An 18665-nucleotide genomic window follows, 5' to 3' on the forward strand; every position below is an offset into this window, starting at 1 on the left:
TTGTGAAAAAATTATGTAAGCATTTAACACTTACTTTAATTCTTTCTTAACCTCTTCATAATCAGCCTGTCCTTTCAGTTTTTCTTCCAGTTGCTTTAAAAGAGAGAACATGGATTTAATTATTTACATTGTTTTTTTTTCTGCAGGCTTTGAAAATCATCTTCAAATTATTCCATATATACAAGTGAGGGTTAATGACTCATACCTAATTTACATATATTAGAAAACAAACTATAACCAATTAAACATAAACACAATTATACCTCGCTCATCCTTTGTTTACAGAGTGCCAAGCATGACAGAATTCAGTGGGTCCCAATTTGGCTGTTTGCAATGTCACTGTGGTGTTCAGGGAAGAGATGATTGAAGGTATTAAAAAAATGGGGCAGCTGAAATTTTCAGGGAGATTGAGTAAACAAGCAGGATGCTTTGGCACATGCTGTAGTCTTAATAGGCCAGTTCTTGATAACCTTATCTACATGATGAAAAGAACAGACTGAAGAAGCTGTTGTTGACTGGAATGCCTTAGGCTTGGAAGGCTCCTACAGCACCTCGTGCCCAAACCAAAGAGCTGCAGCAGGAGGTCTGCCAGGCATTCCTGATGGTTCCACACCAGCCAGGGAGCACTGAGCCACCCCAGCAGCTCCTCCTGCTCTGCCCCACCCAGGGCAGCCTCAGTGGCTCCTCCTGGCTGTGAGGATGCCCCAAAGGCTGAACCAAACCCGCTGCCACAATCCAGAATGCAATGCCACACACTTGGACCTTACCCAGCTCCCAACAAAGTGCTCATCACTACGGGGGAAATGCTTCAGGAGGCCTAAAACATAGTGACACATAATTGATGCCGTTATGTTGCTTGCAGAAGCCACATTCATTTCAATATTTTCTTTGCTTACTGCAGGCACACCTGATCTAAGCAAAGAACAGAACTTACTGGCTTGCAACTTCCATGGATAAATGCAGGCTAACTCTGCTTCAGTTCATTTTTGGTGTTAAAATTGGCACAGAATCCCAAAGGTCATGGGAAACAGAAATAACACAAGGACGTATCACCTCAAAGACAGAGAATCTACTTTGAAAAGGAAAGGAATATATGACATGAAAAAGAAAAATAGGACTTTATGTCCAGGAGAGGCTGCCTTCAGGGGCGAAGGGAATTCAGGACCCTACACCCACTCTGGGGCTGCTTGCTGGATGCAGGAGAAGGGCAGGGGAGGGCTGCTGGATGCTTGGATAATTTTAGCCAAGCTGTTTAAAATTCAGCCCCACACAGCTGTGCAGCAGCCCAGCCATGGGCATGGAGGCAGGGCTGGGGCAGGCCAACAAACAGGATTGGGAACCTGTTCCCTGGCTGTCTTCCCCAGTAAATCAGTGTGTGGGTTCACCCATCTCAGAGCTGTACAAACCCCAAAATGATGCAGCACAGCACCCACAGGACACAAACCAGGGTTTGAGTCATCTCAGTAATTTAAATGAGGCTTCTTCAGATGCCAACAGCAGCATGGTGGGACTTTGTGGGACCTCCAGCTATTTTATCATTTTTTAAAGGATTTCCTTCTGCAGCTCTCACACTGCTGACATCTCTGCCTTGCCATTAGCAGGGATGTTAAGGAGCAGTGACAAAGTGGACACCCAGGTTATCAATACAAGCCTCTCAAGGTCCTGTTCCTGCTGTTTGACACCACAGCCCAGCATCCTCACCACTGCTGGGGAGAGGAATCTCCTGGCAGGAGCAGCCAGGCCCTGCTCCACGAGCAGCCCTTAATGGATCCCAGGAACTGCAGCTCAGTGTGGAATTTGCACTCTCTGGGACACTGATGAAACGAGTGGCCTCTTAAAAGGGTCTCATGTCCCAGTGTCTTTTGTCATCAGTGCTTGTGCAGTCTTTCTGGTTGTGTTAAAAAGAAAAATAAAGTGTCTGTTTTGGCTACAATGACTTTATTTTTTTCATCTGGAATAAATACAGGGCAAGCTTTATTGTTTTTTTCTGGTGTGTCCTGCCTCACCAAATTCCAGTTATTGTCTGGAACTACAGGAAGCACTGACTTTGCTTTAGATAGCAGACACAGTGCTTCAGGTGTTTTGACATAATTAGGAAAGTCCTGGTTGATGTGACCAGGAAAATTTAACAAATATTAAAGATGTTGGAGATTTTGATCATTTATAACACATGTTGAAATCTCATTATGGGAATGTACTACATAGTCCCAGGACCTGAGGTCTCACATTTTAAGGAGGGTCAGCTACAACCATGAGTTGGCCATGAGTTCAAGCAGCTTTTCAAGCTGCAGCTCAACACTGAGCAAAACACAGTGACTTCAACAAGGCATCCAGGTAGAATTTTCAGTGCTTCAGGTCAGGGTGGAGAGGGATCTCTAAATGAAACCAGTGAGCCAGAGAGCCCATGGTACTAGGAGGAGACTCAGCATCACAGCTGAGAGTTTTCCAAGTGGTCACAGGCAATGGGAGGACCTGCCAAACCCAAGATATCCTTCTGCTCTCCTTGGTCTTGTCACTTTGTCCTCCTGTTTGGTGCCCTACAAATCCACTGCAATTCACCCTTTCCTTTCTTCTGTGACTTGTAACATTTTGGGTCTAGAGCACAGGAGCTTTTACAGCAGGAATAATTGGCAATTGATACCAGTTCTCAGTATAGAAAGGACCAGAAGAAATTTAAAACAAACAATACCCTGGATTAATATGTTAGTAACCTATGCAAGGGTTTGCTAAGAAAACAGCCTTTTGTTGAAACAGATATAAACCACAAAAAAGCTAATGACTCTCATTTTAATGCAACCTGTATTAAATGTAATTCTGTGCAGGGAAGTACTATGCCCTGGTAGAGTATTTCTGGAAAATTTAGGTACAAAACACAGGTAGAATAATGAAGAAAAGAAAGAGAGATTGACAAAATGCAGCTGTTTTGGACTCTCAGGTACTTGTGTGCTGCTACAGCAGTATGACAACCAGCAATATTTTACTTTGGATTGTATAAAAAACACACACATCCATCATTCCCAAGTACCTAATATAGAGATTGTTGCCATGGAAAATCTGCACCTAAACATTGACTTCACTAAACAATATCAACTAACAACTGAGGATGCAGTGCCTGTGTAGAAACAGAACATTTAGGCACTTGGCATCTTCCCAGTCAATGACTGTTTTAAAATGTATTAGTATGGTAATTGTCTGCAAGAACCCCGTAAAATGTACAGAACACAGGATAACAAAGGTTCAAGCTGTGAGACAATCTGGAGGAACTAATATCTTGCACTAAATATCAACCTGGTTAATTCAGACAAAATATATTCCAACACACAGAAATGCAGGAGCCACAGGGCAGAAGGAATGGACTGGTGGCTTTTCTGCACATTAAATATACAAATATCCCATGTTAAAGAATCATCTTGCATCTGTGCTGTGAATGAACCCATGTCAGAGCATGCAGAGACTGGGTCCCTCCTCATGTTATTTAGTAAATAGAATCACTACTGTATTATTAACTGAAGTGGCATAGGTGAATAGCAGGGGCTGTATTGAGGGGCTTAAAACATTTAAATAGCCATTAGATTCACTTTAGTTCACTTTAGAGTGATCAACTCACATTACTGAATTTTAACTGGGTAGCAGGGATATTCTAGCACCCAGCCACAAAGGGTTAATACAATTAGAGTGAGAAAAGTCTTGTTACTAGAGGACATGTTTTGATTATTAGATCAGATGAAGATAAAGAAGCAATAATTTTGAAAGTATTTCTGTATTGTTTCATTAAGTCATAGAGTATTAAACAATTCCCCCAAGATACAGGTTGAGAACATTGCTTTAATTTGTGAAACTCTCAGTTGTTTTTTGTGGAGGCAACCATTAAAATCTCTGTTATTTCAGAAGCAATTCCTCCATAATCAAACAGGAGATCAGCACATCATCACTGAGATCTGGTGCTTGGTACAACATCTGCCAGGCACAGGCTTTCCCAGCACTTTGGGGTGAAAGTAAGTATTTGGAAATATTTTTATAGTTGCAACAAATAAGGTTAAAGAGGGTTGAAATGACTAAAACTTTATCAATAGAGGCACTACATCAGACACTATCAACAGAAAGCTAAATACAGAGCATTAGCCAGGCAAGGCTATGAGAAAATGGAAGGAGATTACTGAAATGGAAATCAAAGACTTGCTCTGTCATTTCTATGATCCTACTCCCTTTGAAGTTAATGGCTAAACTAATACTGACCTCACCAAGAACATGCTTTATTCCAAGAAAATCTGTCAAGTGCAAGGACTCAAGATATTTTCTATCAAGCTTTATGAAAAAGTAAAATTTAAAAAATCCCCTGAACATGGGTGTAGCCAGCAGAATGTGTCCCTCAAAACCAGGGCAGCTCCTTTCTCCCTCAAAAACAGTGGTGCCCACATGGTGACAGGTGGGCAGAGACTGATACTGTCAATGGAGTTACATAATAGGTGCCCTTTGCTCCACTGATTTTTCATAAAAGTTCTGCAAGGCTGTCTTGAAACATGCAGAAAACACTGACTGCAACACTTCAGCTTTCATTCCTAACAGGTCTCTCTCCATGTGAATTATGCTCCACCACAGCAAAACCAGTAACTGCTAAAAAATGTCAGAATTAGAGCAATTTTTAAGAGTTTCAATTGAACATTAAATCATTCTGATAGAGCAGAGCTGCCCACGCCACAGTCAGAGCTGAGTGGGAACTATCAGCCTCCTGCTCTCAGAAAACTCTCAGACTATCAAACCTGCAGAAGTACCAAGTCTTTAATGGAATAGATAAATTTATCTTGTTTACACTTTGGAGCTCATAGATGGTGGAACAATGAAGGAGATGGGAGTTACAGGAAACTGATTCATACCCCACGTCAGGAAACATTTCTTATGCTCACTCAGAGATCAGAACTGTGTGGGCTCAGCACAGGGAAAATGAAACTGCCCAAGAGAGAAGTAAAAGGGTCATTCAGAGAATTCTGAGCTGTTTCTGCTGGTTCTAGTGCAGTGCTGCTCCTATGCAAATGAGTATAGGGCCAGACTGCTAATTATGAATGGGAATTATTGTGCAGCAAATAGACAGTTAAAAAATAATTAAATGGTTATTGAAGCCAAAAGCCTTCTCCATGTCCTGATTTCACTTGTTTCTATGTCCTGAATTATACACTTCCCATTTCCAGTGGAGAGAACTGGAGTGGGTAGCAGAGAAATGGAAAGATAAACCAATTCCTTGCAAATCTTCAATATGTTTAACTGGAATGGGAATTAAAAGTTTGAAAATCTAAGAGGGATTTTCTGTGCCTTTTCAGTTCAACTGTTTCATTACGTATCCATGGTCAATGCATTGGTGTGATTTTAATGCTAAAGGTAGCCTTGTTCTGCAAAAACAATTCAGAACAGCAAGGATTGGGCCATTTAGAAGTTTACAAACTGTGATCCCTTAGAAAACAATAGATCCAGGGGAGTGGAATGGAATGGGCTTGAAGTTTGAACTCAAATCACTCTGTGATTCCCACAGAAACCAGAATTCAGCCACACCCTGAAGAAGCCAATGGCTCAGGAAACTCCCACCAGCAAACCCCTGAGCCATCCTTGGGGCAGAACTGAGCCTTACTTTGAGTGTGCTGTTCTTGGCTGTCAGCTGCTGCTCCAGCTGGGAGATTTGGCTGCTGGAGTTCTCCCTCAGCTTGGTGAGGCTGCCCTGGAGCCTCTGCACATCCTCCACCAGCTGGGCGATCTCGCGCTCCTTGGCCGCCAGCTCCACTTCCAGGCTGGAGCGAGTCAGCACCTCGATGGCCTGCTCCTGCAGGGAAAACAGGGTTACACCCCAAAAAGGAAGGAAAGGCAACAAAGCTAAATTCAGGGTAGCTCAGCAAGGAGCAAACAGAGGGAATAAATTTCCCTATTTCATAAGTGCACTGGAAAGATGCAGCCGTGAAAGTCAAAGGATTCTATTTAGATCTATTTATTATTAATAGCCCAAATGCTTTGACAACTATGAAAATCTGTGCTTACAAAATACTAATCAGATAAAATATTCTGAAGTAATGGAGCAGAATTTCTTAATCAGGAACGGCAGAGCCATGTGCCTGTGGCTCTCTGCATGCACACTGCACGTTTCAGGCAAAATTGTCAAAAATTGCCCCAAACTGCTACTTCCAATGAACTTGCTCCTTGCATGAAAATTGTTCATGTTAACATTTATTGCAAGCATCCTTCCACGAGGAAGAAGAGAGATGTGACAGCTCTAAGACAAGGCCATTCTCCCTTTGGTCACCACTTTCAGAAGTTCCCTTTCTTCCTTCTTCCAGTTTCCCACAGCTGTAAAATCTGTCCTCAAGTCTGGAACTTCCTCTCTGGACTGACTTCCTGGGAGGACAGGGAATCAGAGAGGACAGAGAGGTCCAGAAGAAGGCAGATCCATTCAGAAAGATAATAGAGACTGATTGTACCGTCTCTGTCTCCTTTTGTGCTGGGAGATTACAGCTGTGGTGCATCTGGGAGCTCTGAGCCTTCTCCATGGAGAATGTGAGGAAAGCCTTGTGCCCAGGCAGCCCAAGGAGGGGCACACATTCCATTAGACAGCCCAAAATGCATCTCACAAAGGTTAATGGCTGCTCCTCTGAAGCACCAGTGAAGGAGAAGAGAATCCATTCAGCAAGAGGGAGATGAAGATGGTGAGCACTAAACCAAAGATCTGTGGTGAAAGAGCTGAGAATTCACCCCAGGACACCCTGACAGCTGAGGATGACACTGCAGCAGATTGAAATATGCTCCCTACCCTCTTTCCTGGGAATACAGGAACAATAAAATCCCCTTTTCCATCTCTTCTAAACATTCAGCTTGATTCTCAGTGACTACACCCCGCTGCACTCCCAGAAAGCTGCATGTACGAACAGCAGTTAACAACGCTCTCCTATTACACTGAATTATACTTTTAACTTGAAAAAACCTCTAATTTGCTTGCATGAAACATCACAAGTTGTATAATCATCTGCTGCTTGTGCCTATTGAGACTAGAACGTAGAGTCTGAAATAAGATAGATAATGATCATTTTCATCCTGCAGTAGTTGTCATATTAAATATAAATGAAGTGCAGGAGTACTATTAAATACAAGAAAGACCTAATGTTAAAATAATGATAAGACTAGGACATGAGATAGGAAGAGGCAGGTAATTCAGAGTTACAAGTGATATTCAGGCTTTTTATTTTTTGTTTTGCAGCCCACTTGTCTGTCTTTTGACTTCTTTGAGAAAATACTGGGTTGTATTAATAGACAACCAAACAGATCTGGAGGACTTATGCTTTGTTACTCCTTCTCTGCAAGTGATTTTTAAAGGCAGCCATGTGTTCCTCTGCTATCAGTGTCAAGCATGTATAAGGCTTGCAAGGAAAAAAAAAAGCAATGATTTCTTTTGTTTCTTAAATCTGCTGCTTAGAAGTAGACTAAATTTCACTTAATTGCATATTTACATTTAAATACTCCTATTTCTCCTTTGGCAAACAAAAATCAAAATAATCTGGCTGCTCATCTGTGATACCTGCTCACCCAGGGCCAGCTGGAGCCCTGGAACAGCCCCTTGTGCTTGCGGGTCCCATCAGCAGCCTTGGCTTTACCCAGAACCACACAGAGGAGGCAACAAGCTGGAATACAGGCTATCTTCTCAATTTTCCAAGGATTTATAAGTGTAATTCTCAGTTCAGATACAGCCAGTGAAAACTGGAGTGGTACCAAATTTGTTTTCAGTTTCTCTGACAGCCCAGACACGGAGTAAGGAGAGGCAGAGTGGGCAGGGAGCTCTGGGTGCCCTTGGGATGGAGCCCACACCCGAGGGTCCCACAGGCAGGCACATGCTGATGGCCACCAAGGCTCTCTTGCTGCCTCTATTTCCCCTCTGCTGCTGCTGTCAGCCATGTGAAATGATTTCTGAGAGCTGTGCTGTCCACCTGGAGCAGGGAGTGATGGATCACCACAGAGCCAAATGACCTCTGTCCTTCCTGTGCTCTCCTCCAGCCAGCAGCCCCCTCAGGAGCTGAACCCCACCACAATCCCCAAGGAACATCATTCCCTTTTAGTTCAAATATGACTTCAAACAGCTGTTTTCATAGCTGTGGGCATAAACTGAAGGAGCTGTACTGCAGGAATGTCAGAAACCTGTAAGAGTCAGTAAATATTTTCTCTCACCACATCAGGTGCCTTCTGGATCTGCGTAGCAAGTTGGAGAGATTTGTTAGCTGATGAGAGCTGCTCCCTTAAGGTCTCTGCCTCTCTCTGAGCCACCTCTGCCCTCTGAAGGAAATGAAAAGGGGTGAAAAGAGAAAGTACATTCAGTTTAACAACTGACAATTATTACAAGAACATTCATCAATTCATGCCTGACTGAATATAATTGATTTTCCTAAACACTCAACCTAATAAATGTTAGAAAAAAACATAGAATGTGATGGATTTTTATTTTAAACAGTACAAGGAAGAAATAATTGAGCGATTATGACAGTAATTTAACGCTAGGAGCAAGGAATCCCCTGCTGATACTAATGCTGCGGCCCACTGAATTTCCCAGACTGAATAAATACAAGTGGAAATGGAGTCTTTTTATTCAATTTCTTTCTATTCTCACAGACCAAGCAGATTTTATTGCAAGGCTCCTCATGGGAATAATTCTCACGGGTAAATGCTGAATTAAAAGATATTCTGACCACTCTCTCAAACACACATACAATGTTGTGGGCTGTCTTTCTGCAGTAATTATTCCCTAAAACATGAATTGTTAGATTCTGTTCTTTCAGCAGGTCTATTTATTCAACAATATTTAACCCTAAAGTGACAATTTTGCACAGCTCAGTTACCAGCTGCTGAGGATTTATGCAATAGCTGATAAGCCTCTGACTTGGCCACTGGTCAAAATTCCCATCTAAATATTGAATAATAATAGAAAGGAGAAAGGCAAAATGATGAGGAAAAATTGTCTGTACGAGAGTTTGGATAGAGACAGATGGATCAGTAACTTCAGGCAATAAATAGCAGCAAAGTCCTTTTCATAACTGTCTGTAAGCTTCTGTTAGAAATGGAACAAAACCTGGTTCTTTTACAATATACACTCCTCCTGGCAAGACAGTCTTCTCTCTTTTTAGAAAAATGTATTTTATTGTTATAAAACCACACTGCTTCCCTCCTTGAGTAATCACTGCTTTTTGCCTGGGCTACTCCATGCAAATCATGCTGTGCTTTCTGAAAACAGCCAAAATAATTTTCTATCTCCACTTCCAAGACTGAACACCAATTCTGCCAAATCCATCAGCTGCCACCAGTGAAGGTCAAAACTTTCCTTGACCAGCAGCTGGATCCCTTCCTTTATGGAATGATAAATTCCCACTGCCATTTCTGAGCCACCCAAACTGCCACAGACTCCTTGCTAATCCTTTGGAAAACCTAGATCATCTAAAATAGTGAATATAGAACATAGAACAAATATAAAGCCTGGAGCGAATATAAAATTATAGTGAATATAGAAGTCATAGCAAATATACAATTTATAGTAATATAAAACCCAAAATGAATGTAATACCTATAGCAAATATAAAATCTATAGAAAATATAAATCCTACAGTGAATATAAACCCTACAGCCCTGTGTGTGTGGTCTCTGACTTCCTCACCAGTCAAAGCAGACTCTGCATGTTTAATCAATGAATAAACTAACAGCAATCAAATACTAAACGCATCATCTGCGCTATTTGCTCACAACATTGTATTAAATGATTTTGCATAGGTTCTACAGCTGCAATTAAAATGTGATTGTAAAAAGTACAGTGACGTGGCTCCAATAATCAGAGCAGGGGACACAACCTATTGTGTGCTTGGAAAATGTGGAAACAGCAGTAAAAACGGCACAAAAAGAGGGATTTATGTTGTTTATGCGGCTGGATGATATTAGGATAAATACTGAGCTAACAACACACATTGAGATAAATTATTTTCTGGTACTTTATTAGATGTGCAGCTACATATATTGATCTAATAACTGCAGAACAACTCCAGCAAAGCAGGACAAGTTACTACACTGTGGCACTTGCTCTTCCATCTACTGCTGTATAAGTAATGGGTTTTGCAGCCTTGAGCAATTCTGCTGATGGCTCCCATTCAGTGCAGCATTGTTTGGAGAATCTATTCAGCTCGCATGCGAGCAAACCACAGAGGATATTGCTAATAGGTGGTACATCTGCATATACAGTGAGCTGTCAGCTGCCCTTTCTGCACAGCCTCCCCAGCCAATTCCCTACACCTGTTGTGATCCTCAGAATAATACCAGACAAGATTTCATACTAGGCATTGTTAAAAATACATCAGCACAAACTCTGGGCAATTCTATTTGGGAAATACTGGTCAATTTTCCTCCTTTTCTTTTTCCCCCTCTGACAGAATGGAAGCTTTTTAGAGCCAGAATTACAGATGTGCTCAGTGTCTGGAAAGCACTTTTGGGTGCTATTGCAATATAAATTATAAATGACACACAAAACCCTGTTAAAAGAACAGTAGTTTCAAATTTGAGCACTTACAAGTTTGGAAAAGCCAAGCCCAAGGCTGGTGCTCAGCCACCCTGTGTGAGTGCTCAGGAAGGGGATGGCACCACAGAGGACCTGCTGTGGCTTTTCCAGCGAGATTTTCCCAATTTCCCTGCTCCACCCAGCTCTGAGAGGAACATGGCTTGGGGAGTTTGTCCCCTTGCTCCCTGTGTGACCCCTGCACTTCATTTGCTCCCTGCTAATCCCACTCTCCTCTGCCACAGCATTAATGTCCTCCTCACAGGAGCTGTGCTGCACCACCACAAGTGCTTCAGGACATGAATGCCAGCACTGGCACAAGCCCTGTTTGGAGCAGTTTGGGTTCCTGGAGCCCCTGGCACACCTCCCTGCCCTGGCTGGAGGCTCCCAGCCTGGCAGGAGCTGCCCCTGCACAGTGGCTGCTGTGCTGCTCCCCTGCCAGACCCTCTGGGTTTGCTCTTCCACGGCCACCCCTCTCTGCTTGTCTCTCTGTCCCCTTCCTAATTCATTCTGGCTGCTGGAAGCACCATTTCTGTCTTCTGTGTGCTCCACAGTGCCTCCAGCTCCAGGCAGGCAAACCCAGCTCGCACCTCCCACGACCTAATGAACATCCACAGACTTCCAGAAGGAGCCTTACCCCCACGATTTCCTCCTTCCTCTTCTCCTCGTTGCTTCTTCTCCAAATATCCTCACAAAAAGTCCTCCAAGAGTCCCTGTGCCCATTCCCACCCCACCACAAAGCCCTCTCCCCATCCTGCTCCCATGCTGATGTCTCCTGTCATGGGAGGGGCAGACTGGGGGGTGTCTCCCCTCCCTGTGCCCCCCCAAAACATCACATCACACCCAGAAAAAGCAAAACCTGCCTGGTTGATGTTCACCCAGTCCCAGCAGTGACAGACTGCAGCGTGCCTGGGACAGGCACCGGCAGCAAAGCCTGAACAAATTCAAACCAGATTCTGCTGAGTTTCTGTGAACTCTCTTTTCCAGACTCTTATAGGCTGGCCAAACTTGAGGCTTTTTTAAAATTATTATTTTTTTGGAAAAATTATTTTCTACTTGAAGAAACAGAAGATTCAACCCTGAGAAAAAAGCAAACTGTCCCTCATCAAACCCCTTCTATTAAATCTGGGCACAGCAGGCTCCTCACCAAAACAGCAAGAAAAACTTGTAACATCTGGGGGAAAATGGATTTTTTTTCCCCTGATCTTGCTCTTAAAAATGGTTGAACAATTTTTCCTGAAGTAAGAAAAAAGAGTGCAGCCAGAGACAGGCGCCCAGTATGGAAAATGGCTAAAGCTGAGGAGTCTTGCACAACTTGGAGCCACTGGGAAGTTCATAAAACCTTCTGTTTGTGTGAAACTGTCCCACTTCAGCTGAGAAACTGAGAGATTCACAGAACCACGGAAAGGCTTGGAAGAGATCTTAAAGCCCATCCAGTGCCACCCCTACATGGCAGGGGCACCTTCCCTTATCCCAGCTGCTCCCAGCCCTGTCCAGCCTGGCCTTGGGCACTGCCAGGATCCAGGGGCTGGAGCAGCTGCTCTGGGCACCCTGTGCCAGGGCTGCCCATCCTCACAGGGAACAATTCCTTCCCAATGTCCCATCCAGCCCTGCCCTCTGGCAGTGGAAGCCATTCTCTGCGTCCTGTCCCTCCATTCCTTGTCCCTGTCCTTCCATCCTTGTCCCCAGTCCCTCTCCAGCTCTCCTGAAGCCCCTTTAGGCACTGAATATGTCACAGCACAGCTGCTTTTCACCAGTCAGTGCTAAAACTCTTGGTTTCATCCTCCCAAATCCTATGCACAGCCTAAAAAATCCCCTCAGTGACCAGTGACAGTCACATTAATGGCTGTGATGAAGCTCATGCAAATCCAGTGTTGCCCAAAATCCTATTTTTCAGCATAGTTAGTTCAGTCATACAACTCCTCCTAATTCCTACACTGCTGTTTTCTAGTACAGAACTACCTCCCTGGCAACAAAATATTTCAAAACAGTTCCATTTTCCTTCATACAGCAGGTAAATATTGTACTGCTCACAGTGGAGCCAGGAGGTCACCATTGTAATGCTGCCTTGTGCTTTCCAATTAAAAACAGAAAAAAAAGCCTTGCACAATATACCCAGTTTAAATTATTCTCCTTGTTTCCTGACAAGATAATGAATAGCACGAACTGAGTGCTCTTCTACTTACAGTAAAATGTTAATTTGATCAAAGACCAGTGGTGTGAACAGCAAAATGAGATACTAATGTGAAAAAAAATGTATAACCTTTCCCTTAAAGTTCCACCAGCCAAACTCTATTTCCTTATTCCATGCTAAATTCAGTGCTGTATGTGGGAAAATCTTCCTATGGGTGAGGAGTGGGTATTATCACAAGTAATTCTGCTGCAGTTAATGAGCCTGGTTATGGCAGCAATCACCACGCTTGGAGCTGACATTCAGACTTGCAAGCTGCTGCAAAAGCTGTGTTTCTCAGAGTACTACATCAATTAAAATACACTGGTTCAATGTGCTTTAATTCCCTAACTTTTCAGATATAAAAATTTACTATAAAACCTTTAGGTGGCCCTAACTTCCACAGAACAGCAGCAAGGTTAGCAGAACACCAGGGACATGAAAGATTTTTCAGGGCTCTGGCACCTATTTTTTCCAACAATGGAGAATTACATGAAAAAAAGAGAAAAAACTCCAGAAAAACCAGAAGAGGTTGGGTTGTCTTCATTCTTGTCTTCAGGCTATTGCACTTTCCTCTGTGTGCTGAAAGGCTGCCAGATAAATGTATTCCCAACTGATAGCCAGGCATTTGCAGGAAACCATGTTTGCATGAAAATAATATTAACCATATTTTGCCTTCATATGGAACTTCTCTGTGCAAGGATCTCAACTGCCCTTTGTAAAGTAAACGTTATTATTCCCATTTTACAGACAGTGAAATCCCAGGATTAAGTGAAGGGCTTCATCTGCCATGAAGCAATGTAACTTAACTGGATCCATGGAGTGGTTTGGGCTGGGAGGGATCTTAAATCTCCTCTCATTGCACTCCCTGCCAGGGCAGGGACACCTTTCCCTATCTCAGGATGCTCCAAGCTCCATCCAGCCTGGCCTGGGGCACTTCCAGGGCTCCAGGGGCAATTCCCCAGGGTGATGGCACACAATGAAAGCATCCAGCTCACTGCCAAGGGATCAGAAATCCCAGCAAATCCTCTGGCAGTGTCACCCTGGTGCAGTGCAGGAGCCAAGGCAGGATGAATTCCCTTCCCCATGGCAGTGCAGAGCCAAGGATGCTCATCAGGGGTGTGGTGGTCACAGCAACCCCCCTGAGCAGCAGCAGCACCTGTATCGTGCTGCACTCGGGCTGCTGAGTGAAAAGGGGAATTTATTCCATCTGCTGCTCAAAAACATACATATTTTATGGCAATCTCACTTAGCAGGAATATCTTTTCGAACCATTTTCCAATGTGATTTGTTGGAGACAGGAAGGTGCCACACACAAGGAAATAAAAAATAATCTTGAGAGCAGCATTTCTGCTAAAACACTCTGGTGAGGTTTTCTTTCTGCTTTTATAGCAGACACTGTTTTATATATTTTAGTGGCACTTTGGCTCCAAAAAATGCTTAAATTCACTAACTCTTCCTCTACAGACTTTAAAACCCAACACTACATTTTTGTGGAATAAATGATATTGATCCAGTCTAGATTCTTTAATAAAAGCTGCTATATTTTAGAAAGTACAGTTTTCTTGATTTATTGGTATTAGAAGTTTCTATATTTGACTTCCTTTCCCCAGAAAAATAAGAAGCAGAAATCTGGGAGTACTATTAGCACTGTGAAGATAGAAAGAAAATCAGTGGAAGCATGTGGCTTTTCCAAAGGGATAACAAAAGTAGAAATAAATTAATTATTCTATAGCTTACACAACATAGTCCACACACACACACACACAAAAAAAAAGTCTCAGGTTTTCTTTCTCTTACCACTATCAAAATCTAAGGATACCTATACTTGATTCTGCTTTTCAAATCTATTCCCTCTTCTTTCAGATTAAAATACAATAACCCAGGATCAAACAACCCTAACCAAAGTTCTTCTTTTTTTTGTTTTAAAAGTGAAAAAGCACCTTTTTCTTTGCAAGAAGCTCAAATTACAAAGCCCATTAGATTTTATTTTTTTTAACTATGTGATCAATGTATAAAGGCAGAGAAGAGATCTGGACACATCAATGACACTAAGCCACAAATTAGACTCTGCATTAAAACCTTAAAATGAGCCCTGCTGTAATTTTTAAAAATTAAACAGGTTTAATATATTTAAAAATTAAAATATATTTAAATATTTCTGTTTTCACAACCTAGGAATTATTCTTTCCAACAAAAACCTCTGTTTTTCTCAAGCACAACTGGATGATTCCAGGCTCCTGGATGAAGTACAGAGACAGAACAATAATTCATTTGAATAAATTTGTCATCCCAAAAGATTCGTGACTTTGCTGCCATAAACACTGGAAAGGTGTAAACTTGAAAAGGTACAGCAAAGTGCTAACCATAAATATTTGTCTAAAATAAACAGTCACACAACTGTAACTGCTGTGAATGCAGAAATGTATACTGGAGCTTCATTAACTTCCCTGATTGGAAATTAGAATATTCTGGGAATCAAACAATAAAAAATTCAAAGATGCTGTATCCCAAACTATGATAAATCATTTATTTTGACAAGTACGGGTAGTTTAGTTTTAATTATTTATTCTTATACTTCGTAGCATATCAGAAAATATGCAGTGATTTATTGTGCAAAATGAAATCTTAATAAAACGAGTCCCTTCACCAAACTACAGCATTATTAAATCTTCATGGAAATGCAGGGGGAACTCGTGGGCTGTGTTATCAGGTTTTGTCATCAAGCTGCTGGGTTAATAAAGTGAAAGGAGCCCTTCCTATTGTATTTGGCTCTTTTGTGCCCTCAGCTCCTGCACAGCCCTGAGCACTCGAGTCCCACAGCCTTGGGGATGAGATTCTGCACCCACACTCTGCCTGGGAGATTTTGGAATTGCAAATTTTACCATGGAACCAACGGGGGTTCTGGCTTCAGACCTTACACCCCTCCTAAAGCCCCATGGCAGGAGCTCATGGTTCCTCTTGGGGCAGCTGCAGCTGCACCAGACTTTTTTATTTACTGTTCTTGCCCTTTTTTATATAGAAAAACCTCTCAGGGCTTTCCAAGGGAAGGGTTGCACCCATGTCACCCCACAGTGGGTGTAACTTGGGGCACTCTGATCTCTGCCTAAAACCCCACTCAGGATTGTGGATGAATGGCCATGAGCACCTGGATGAGCAGCTGAGGAAGAAGGGGCTGTCACCCCCCTCATCTCCTGCACCCACATCTGTCCCAGGGGAGGGATTCATTTCTCACTATTACATTTGTGGGAAAATTCAGTTTACACCTTGTGTTAATGACACAATGGAGAGGGAGGGAGCTTTGTGGTCACTACTCCTCCCTCTCTCTGAGCAGAAAATTGCAAAGCTCATTGGCATTTAAAGGCAATTATTCTGATGAGCCAGTAATTTGTTCTGGGGTTGGTATCACACAAAGTAACCCAGAAAGCTCCTGCATGAAAAAACTTGAGGATCCAAGTGAGAAAAAACCACTGGGAGAAGAGAGGTGATGGAGCTGAAGGTAAGAATGGTCCCAGCTTCACCCCACAGGACACAGGGTGGGAGAACATCAGCTCTGGCCCTGTGGATTTGATCATTTTTATGGACACCTGGACAAGGTCAGGGGCACATCCTGTTCCTGCAGAACTGGGGAGGGAAAGGCACTCCCACCTCTCAGGAGCCAGACAGGAGTCCCCCCAACAGCAAGGGAAGTTCTAAAGTGTCAGCTCTGGATTTCAAAAGGGCAGTAATTGGGAAAGGCATTTTCAAGAAATGTCAGATATATAAAAATTTACACCAAATTTTTCCCCCCCATCTTTTTAGTAGAAACATGTAAATTTGTGCTCTGAATCCCAGTGGTTTTGGTCAGTGCTAATTCCAGAGCAGCAAAACATCACATCCACATCAGCAAGGCAGTCCCTGAGCAAAGCAGGAGTCATGCTGAGCACTACTCTTTAAAGGTAGCCTTAATAATGGGGAATGAGCACTTACTGAAATGGTAAAAGGAAATGTTAATTTAACTATTAAATACATAATTAGGTTAAGTACTTGTTTCTGCAATTGTAACACTTCAGCCTGATGCAAACTCACTTTTTGGCCTGTGCAATAGATTTAATTTCTACCAGTATTTTTCTTTTTCAGCTATGAAGAGCTAAAACACAGGAATTGCTGCTACAAAGATTAGATATAATTCATCAAAGTGTTTTATAAAGCTAAAGCACCACATGAGGCAAAGACTCTGTGGGCATGCTCCAGCAGATGAGCTGAGCTGAGCTACTGCAGCACTCCTGCTCCTCAGTGAATCTGCCCTGCCCTTCCCCAGCTCCTCCAAGGCCAGAGTCCCTCTGTGTCCCTCTTGTGCCCCAGCACAGGAGAGACACAGAACTGCTGCAGCAGTTCCAGGGGAGCCCATGGAGCTGCTCCCAGGGCTGGAGCCTCTCTGGAGCCACCTGGGAGAGCTGGGGGTGCTCACCTGGAGAGAAGGATCCAGGGAGAGCTCAGAGCCCTTCCAGGGCATAAAGGGGCTCCAGGAGAGCTGGAGAGGGACTGGGGACAAGGCATGGAGGGTCAGGACAAGGGAATGGCTTCCACTGTCAGAGGGCAGGGATGGGTGGGATATTGGGAAGGAATTCTTAGTGAGGGTGGGCAGGTCCTGGCACAGGGAGCAGCTGTGGCTGTCCCATCCCTGGGAGTGTTCAAAGCCAGGCTGGACAGGGCTTGGAGCACTCTGGGACAGTGGGAGGTGGCCCTGCCATGGCAGGGGGTTTGGAACTGGATGATCTTCAAGGTCCCTTCCAACCCAAACCATTCCATGAGTCTGTGATTTCAGTGCTGTGGCTTCTCCCATGTTTTGTTGAGCTGCCTCAAGCTGCTAAACCACAAAGGTGCCCCCTGCATCCCAAATCCAGGCCTTCCTGCACTTCCTCAGCTCAGTGAAGCACCCCCAGGTACTGTTTGGGAGGGGATGGGACCACAGCAGCCAGAGGGGGACGAAGAGGAGAGGGAGATGGGAAAAGGAGAGACAGAATCCCCTCCTCTGGTTTAATGTACAGTCAGATTTGCAGAATTACAATCAAGCTAAGGGTTATGCACATAAGCAGTCATGAATTTTACCTAATTACAAGAAAAGCACCACAATACAGTAAAAAAAAAAATAAAATAATCAACCCACATTGCAGTTTTGTACCAGTTAAGTAGAAAAATAGCATTTCAAGATAAATAGGAATAATCCATTTTAGGATGCAATGAGGAATTCAGAAATACCTGTTCTTTAACTACAGCTCCTTTAGACTGAGGGGAAAAAAAACTAACTACTGGATAAATCACAGCAAAATGTACTGCCTTCACAAAAATCACAAAATTATTCTACCAAAACATTTTTAACACCTACATCATTTCTAAAAAGTCTACATATTTTCAAATAATTACTTGCACTTTCATAAATATTTAATGCTGTCTATAAAAGTTCTTTGACAGAACTAAGAATCCACTGTACAAACACCAGTTTGCTTTTACTGACTAAATAATCAACTCAACAACTTACAAATATTATTTGGCTTCATTAAGACATTAAGATGCTGGAGTGTGTCCAGAGAAGGGAGCAGAGCTGGGGAAGTGGCTGAGGGAGCTGGGGGGGCTCAGCCTGGGGAAAAAGAGGCTCAGGGGGGACCTTCTCTCTCCCTAAAACTCCCTGGAAAGAGGCTTTAGGTAAGGGTTGGGCTCTGCTCCCAGGTAACAAGTGACAGGAAACAGCCCCAGGCTGCTCCAAAGGAAGTTTTGGTTGGATACCAGGGAAATCTCTTCATTGAAAGGGCTGGCCAGCCCTGGCACAGGAGTCCCCATCCTTCAGGGATTGCAAAGCCCTGTGGATGTGGCAACTGGGGACATGGGCTAGTGGTGGCTTGGCAGTGCTGGGTGATGGTTGGACTGGATGATCCTGGAGGGCTTTTCCAGTGGAAATGATTC

General features: G+C 43.2%; 1 protein-coding gene across 8 annotated transcripts in view; it reads right to left on the reverse strand.

Moving 5' to 3' along the window:
- The window catches only part of CUX1 (cut like homeobox 1), a 263931-nt gene that overhangs the window by 78769 nt on the left and 166497 nt on the right, over positions 1-18665 (reverse strand). For all 8 annotated transcript variants that reach the window (XM_056506370.1, XM_056506371.1, XM_056506363.1 and 5 more), the window contains exons 10-12: positions 8194-8298; positions 5621-5809; positions 35-93 (exon numbers count right to left, since the gene is read on the reverse strand). In XM_056506370.1, coding sequence (XP_056362345.1) covers positions 35-93; positions 5621-5809; positions 8194-8298 — 353 coding nt within the window. The remainder of the gene's footprint in view (positions 1-34; positions 94-5620; positions 5810-8193; positions 8299-18665) is intronic.

The sequence above is a fragment of the Oenanthe melanoleuca genome, chromosome 19 (genome assembly GCF_029582105.1).
Source record: "Oenanthe melanoleuca isolate GR-GAL-2019-014 chromosome 19, OMel1.0, whole genome shotgun sequence".
Taxonomy (NCBI): domain Eukaryota; kingdom Metazoa; phylum Chordata; class Aves; order Passeriformes; family Muscicapidae; genus Oenanthe; species Oenanthe melanoleuca.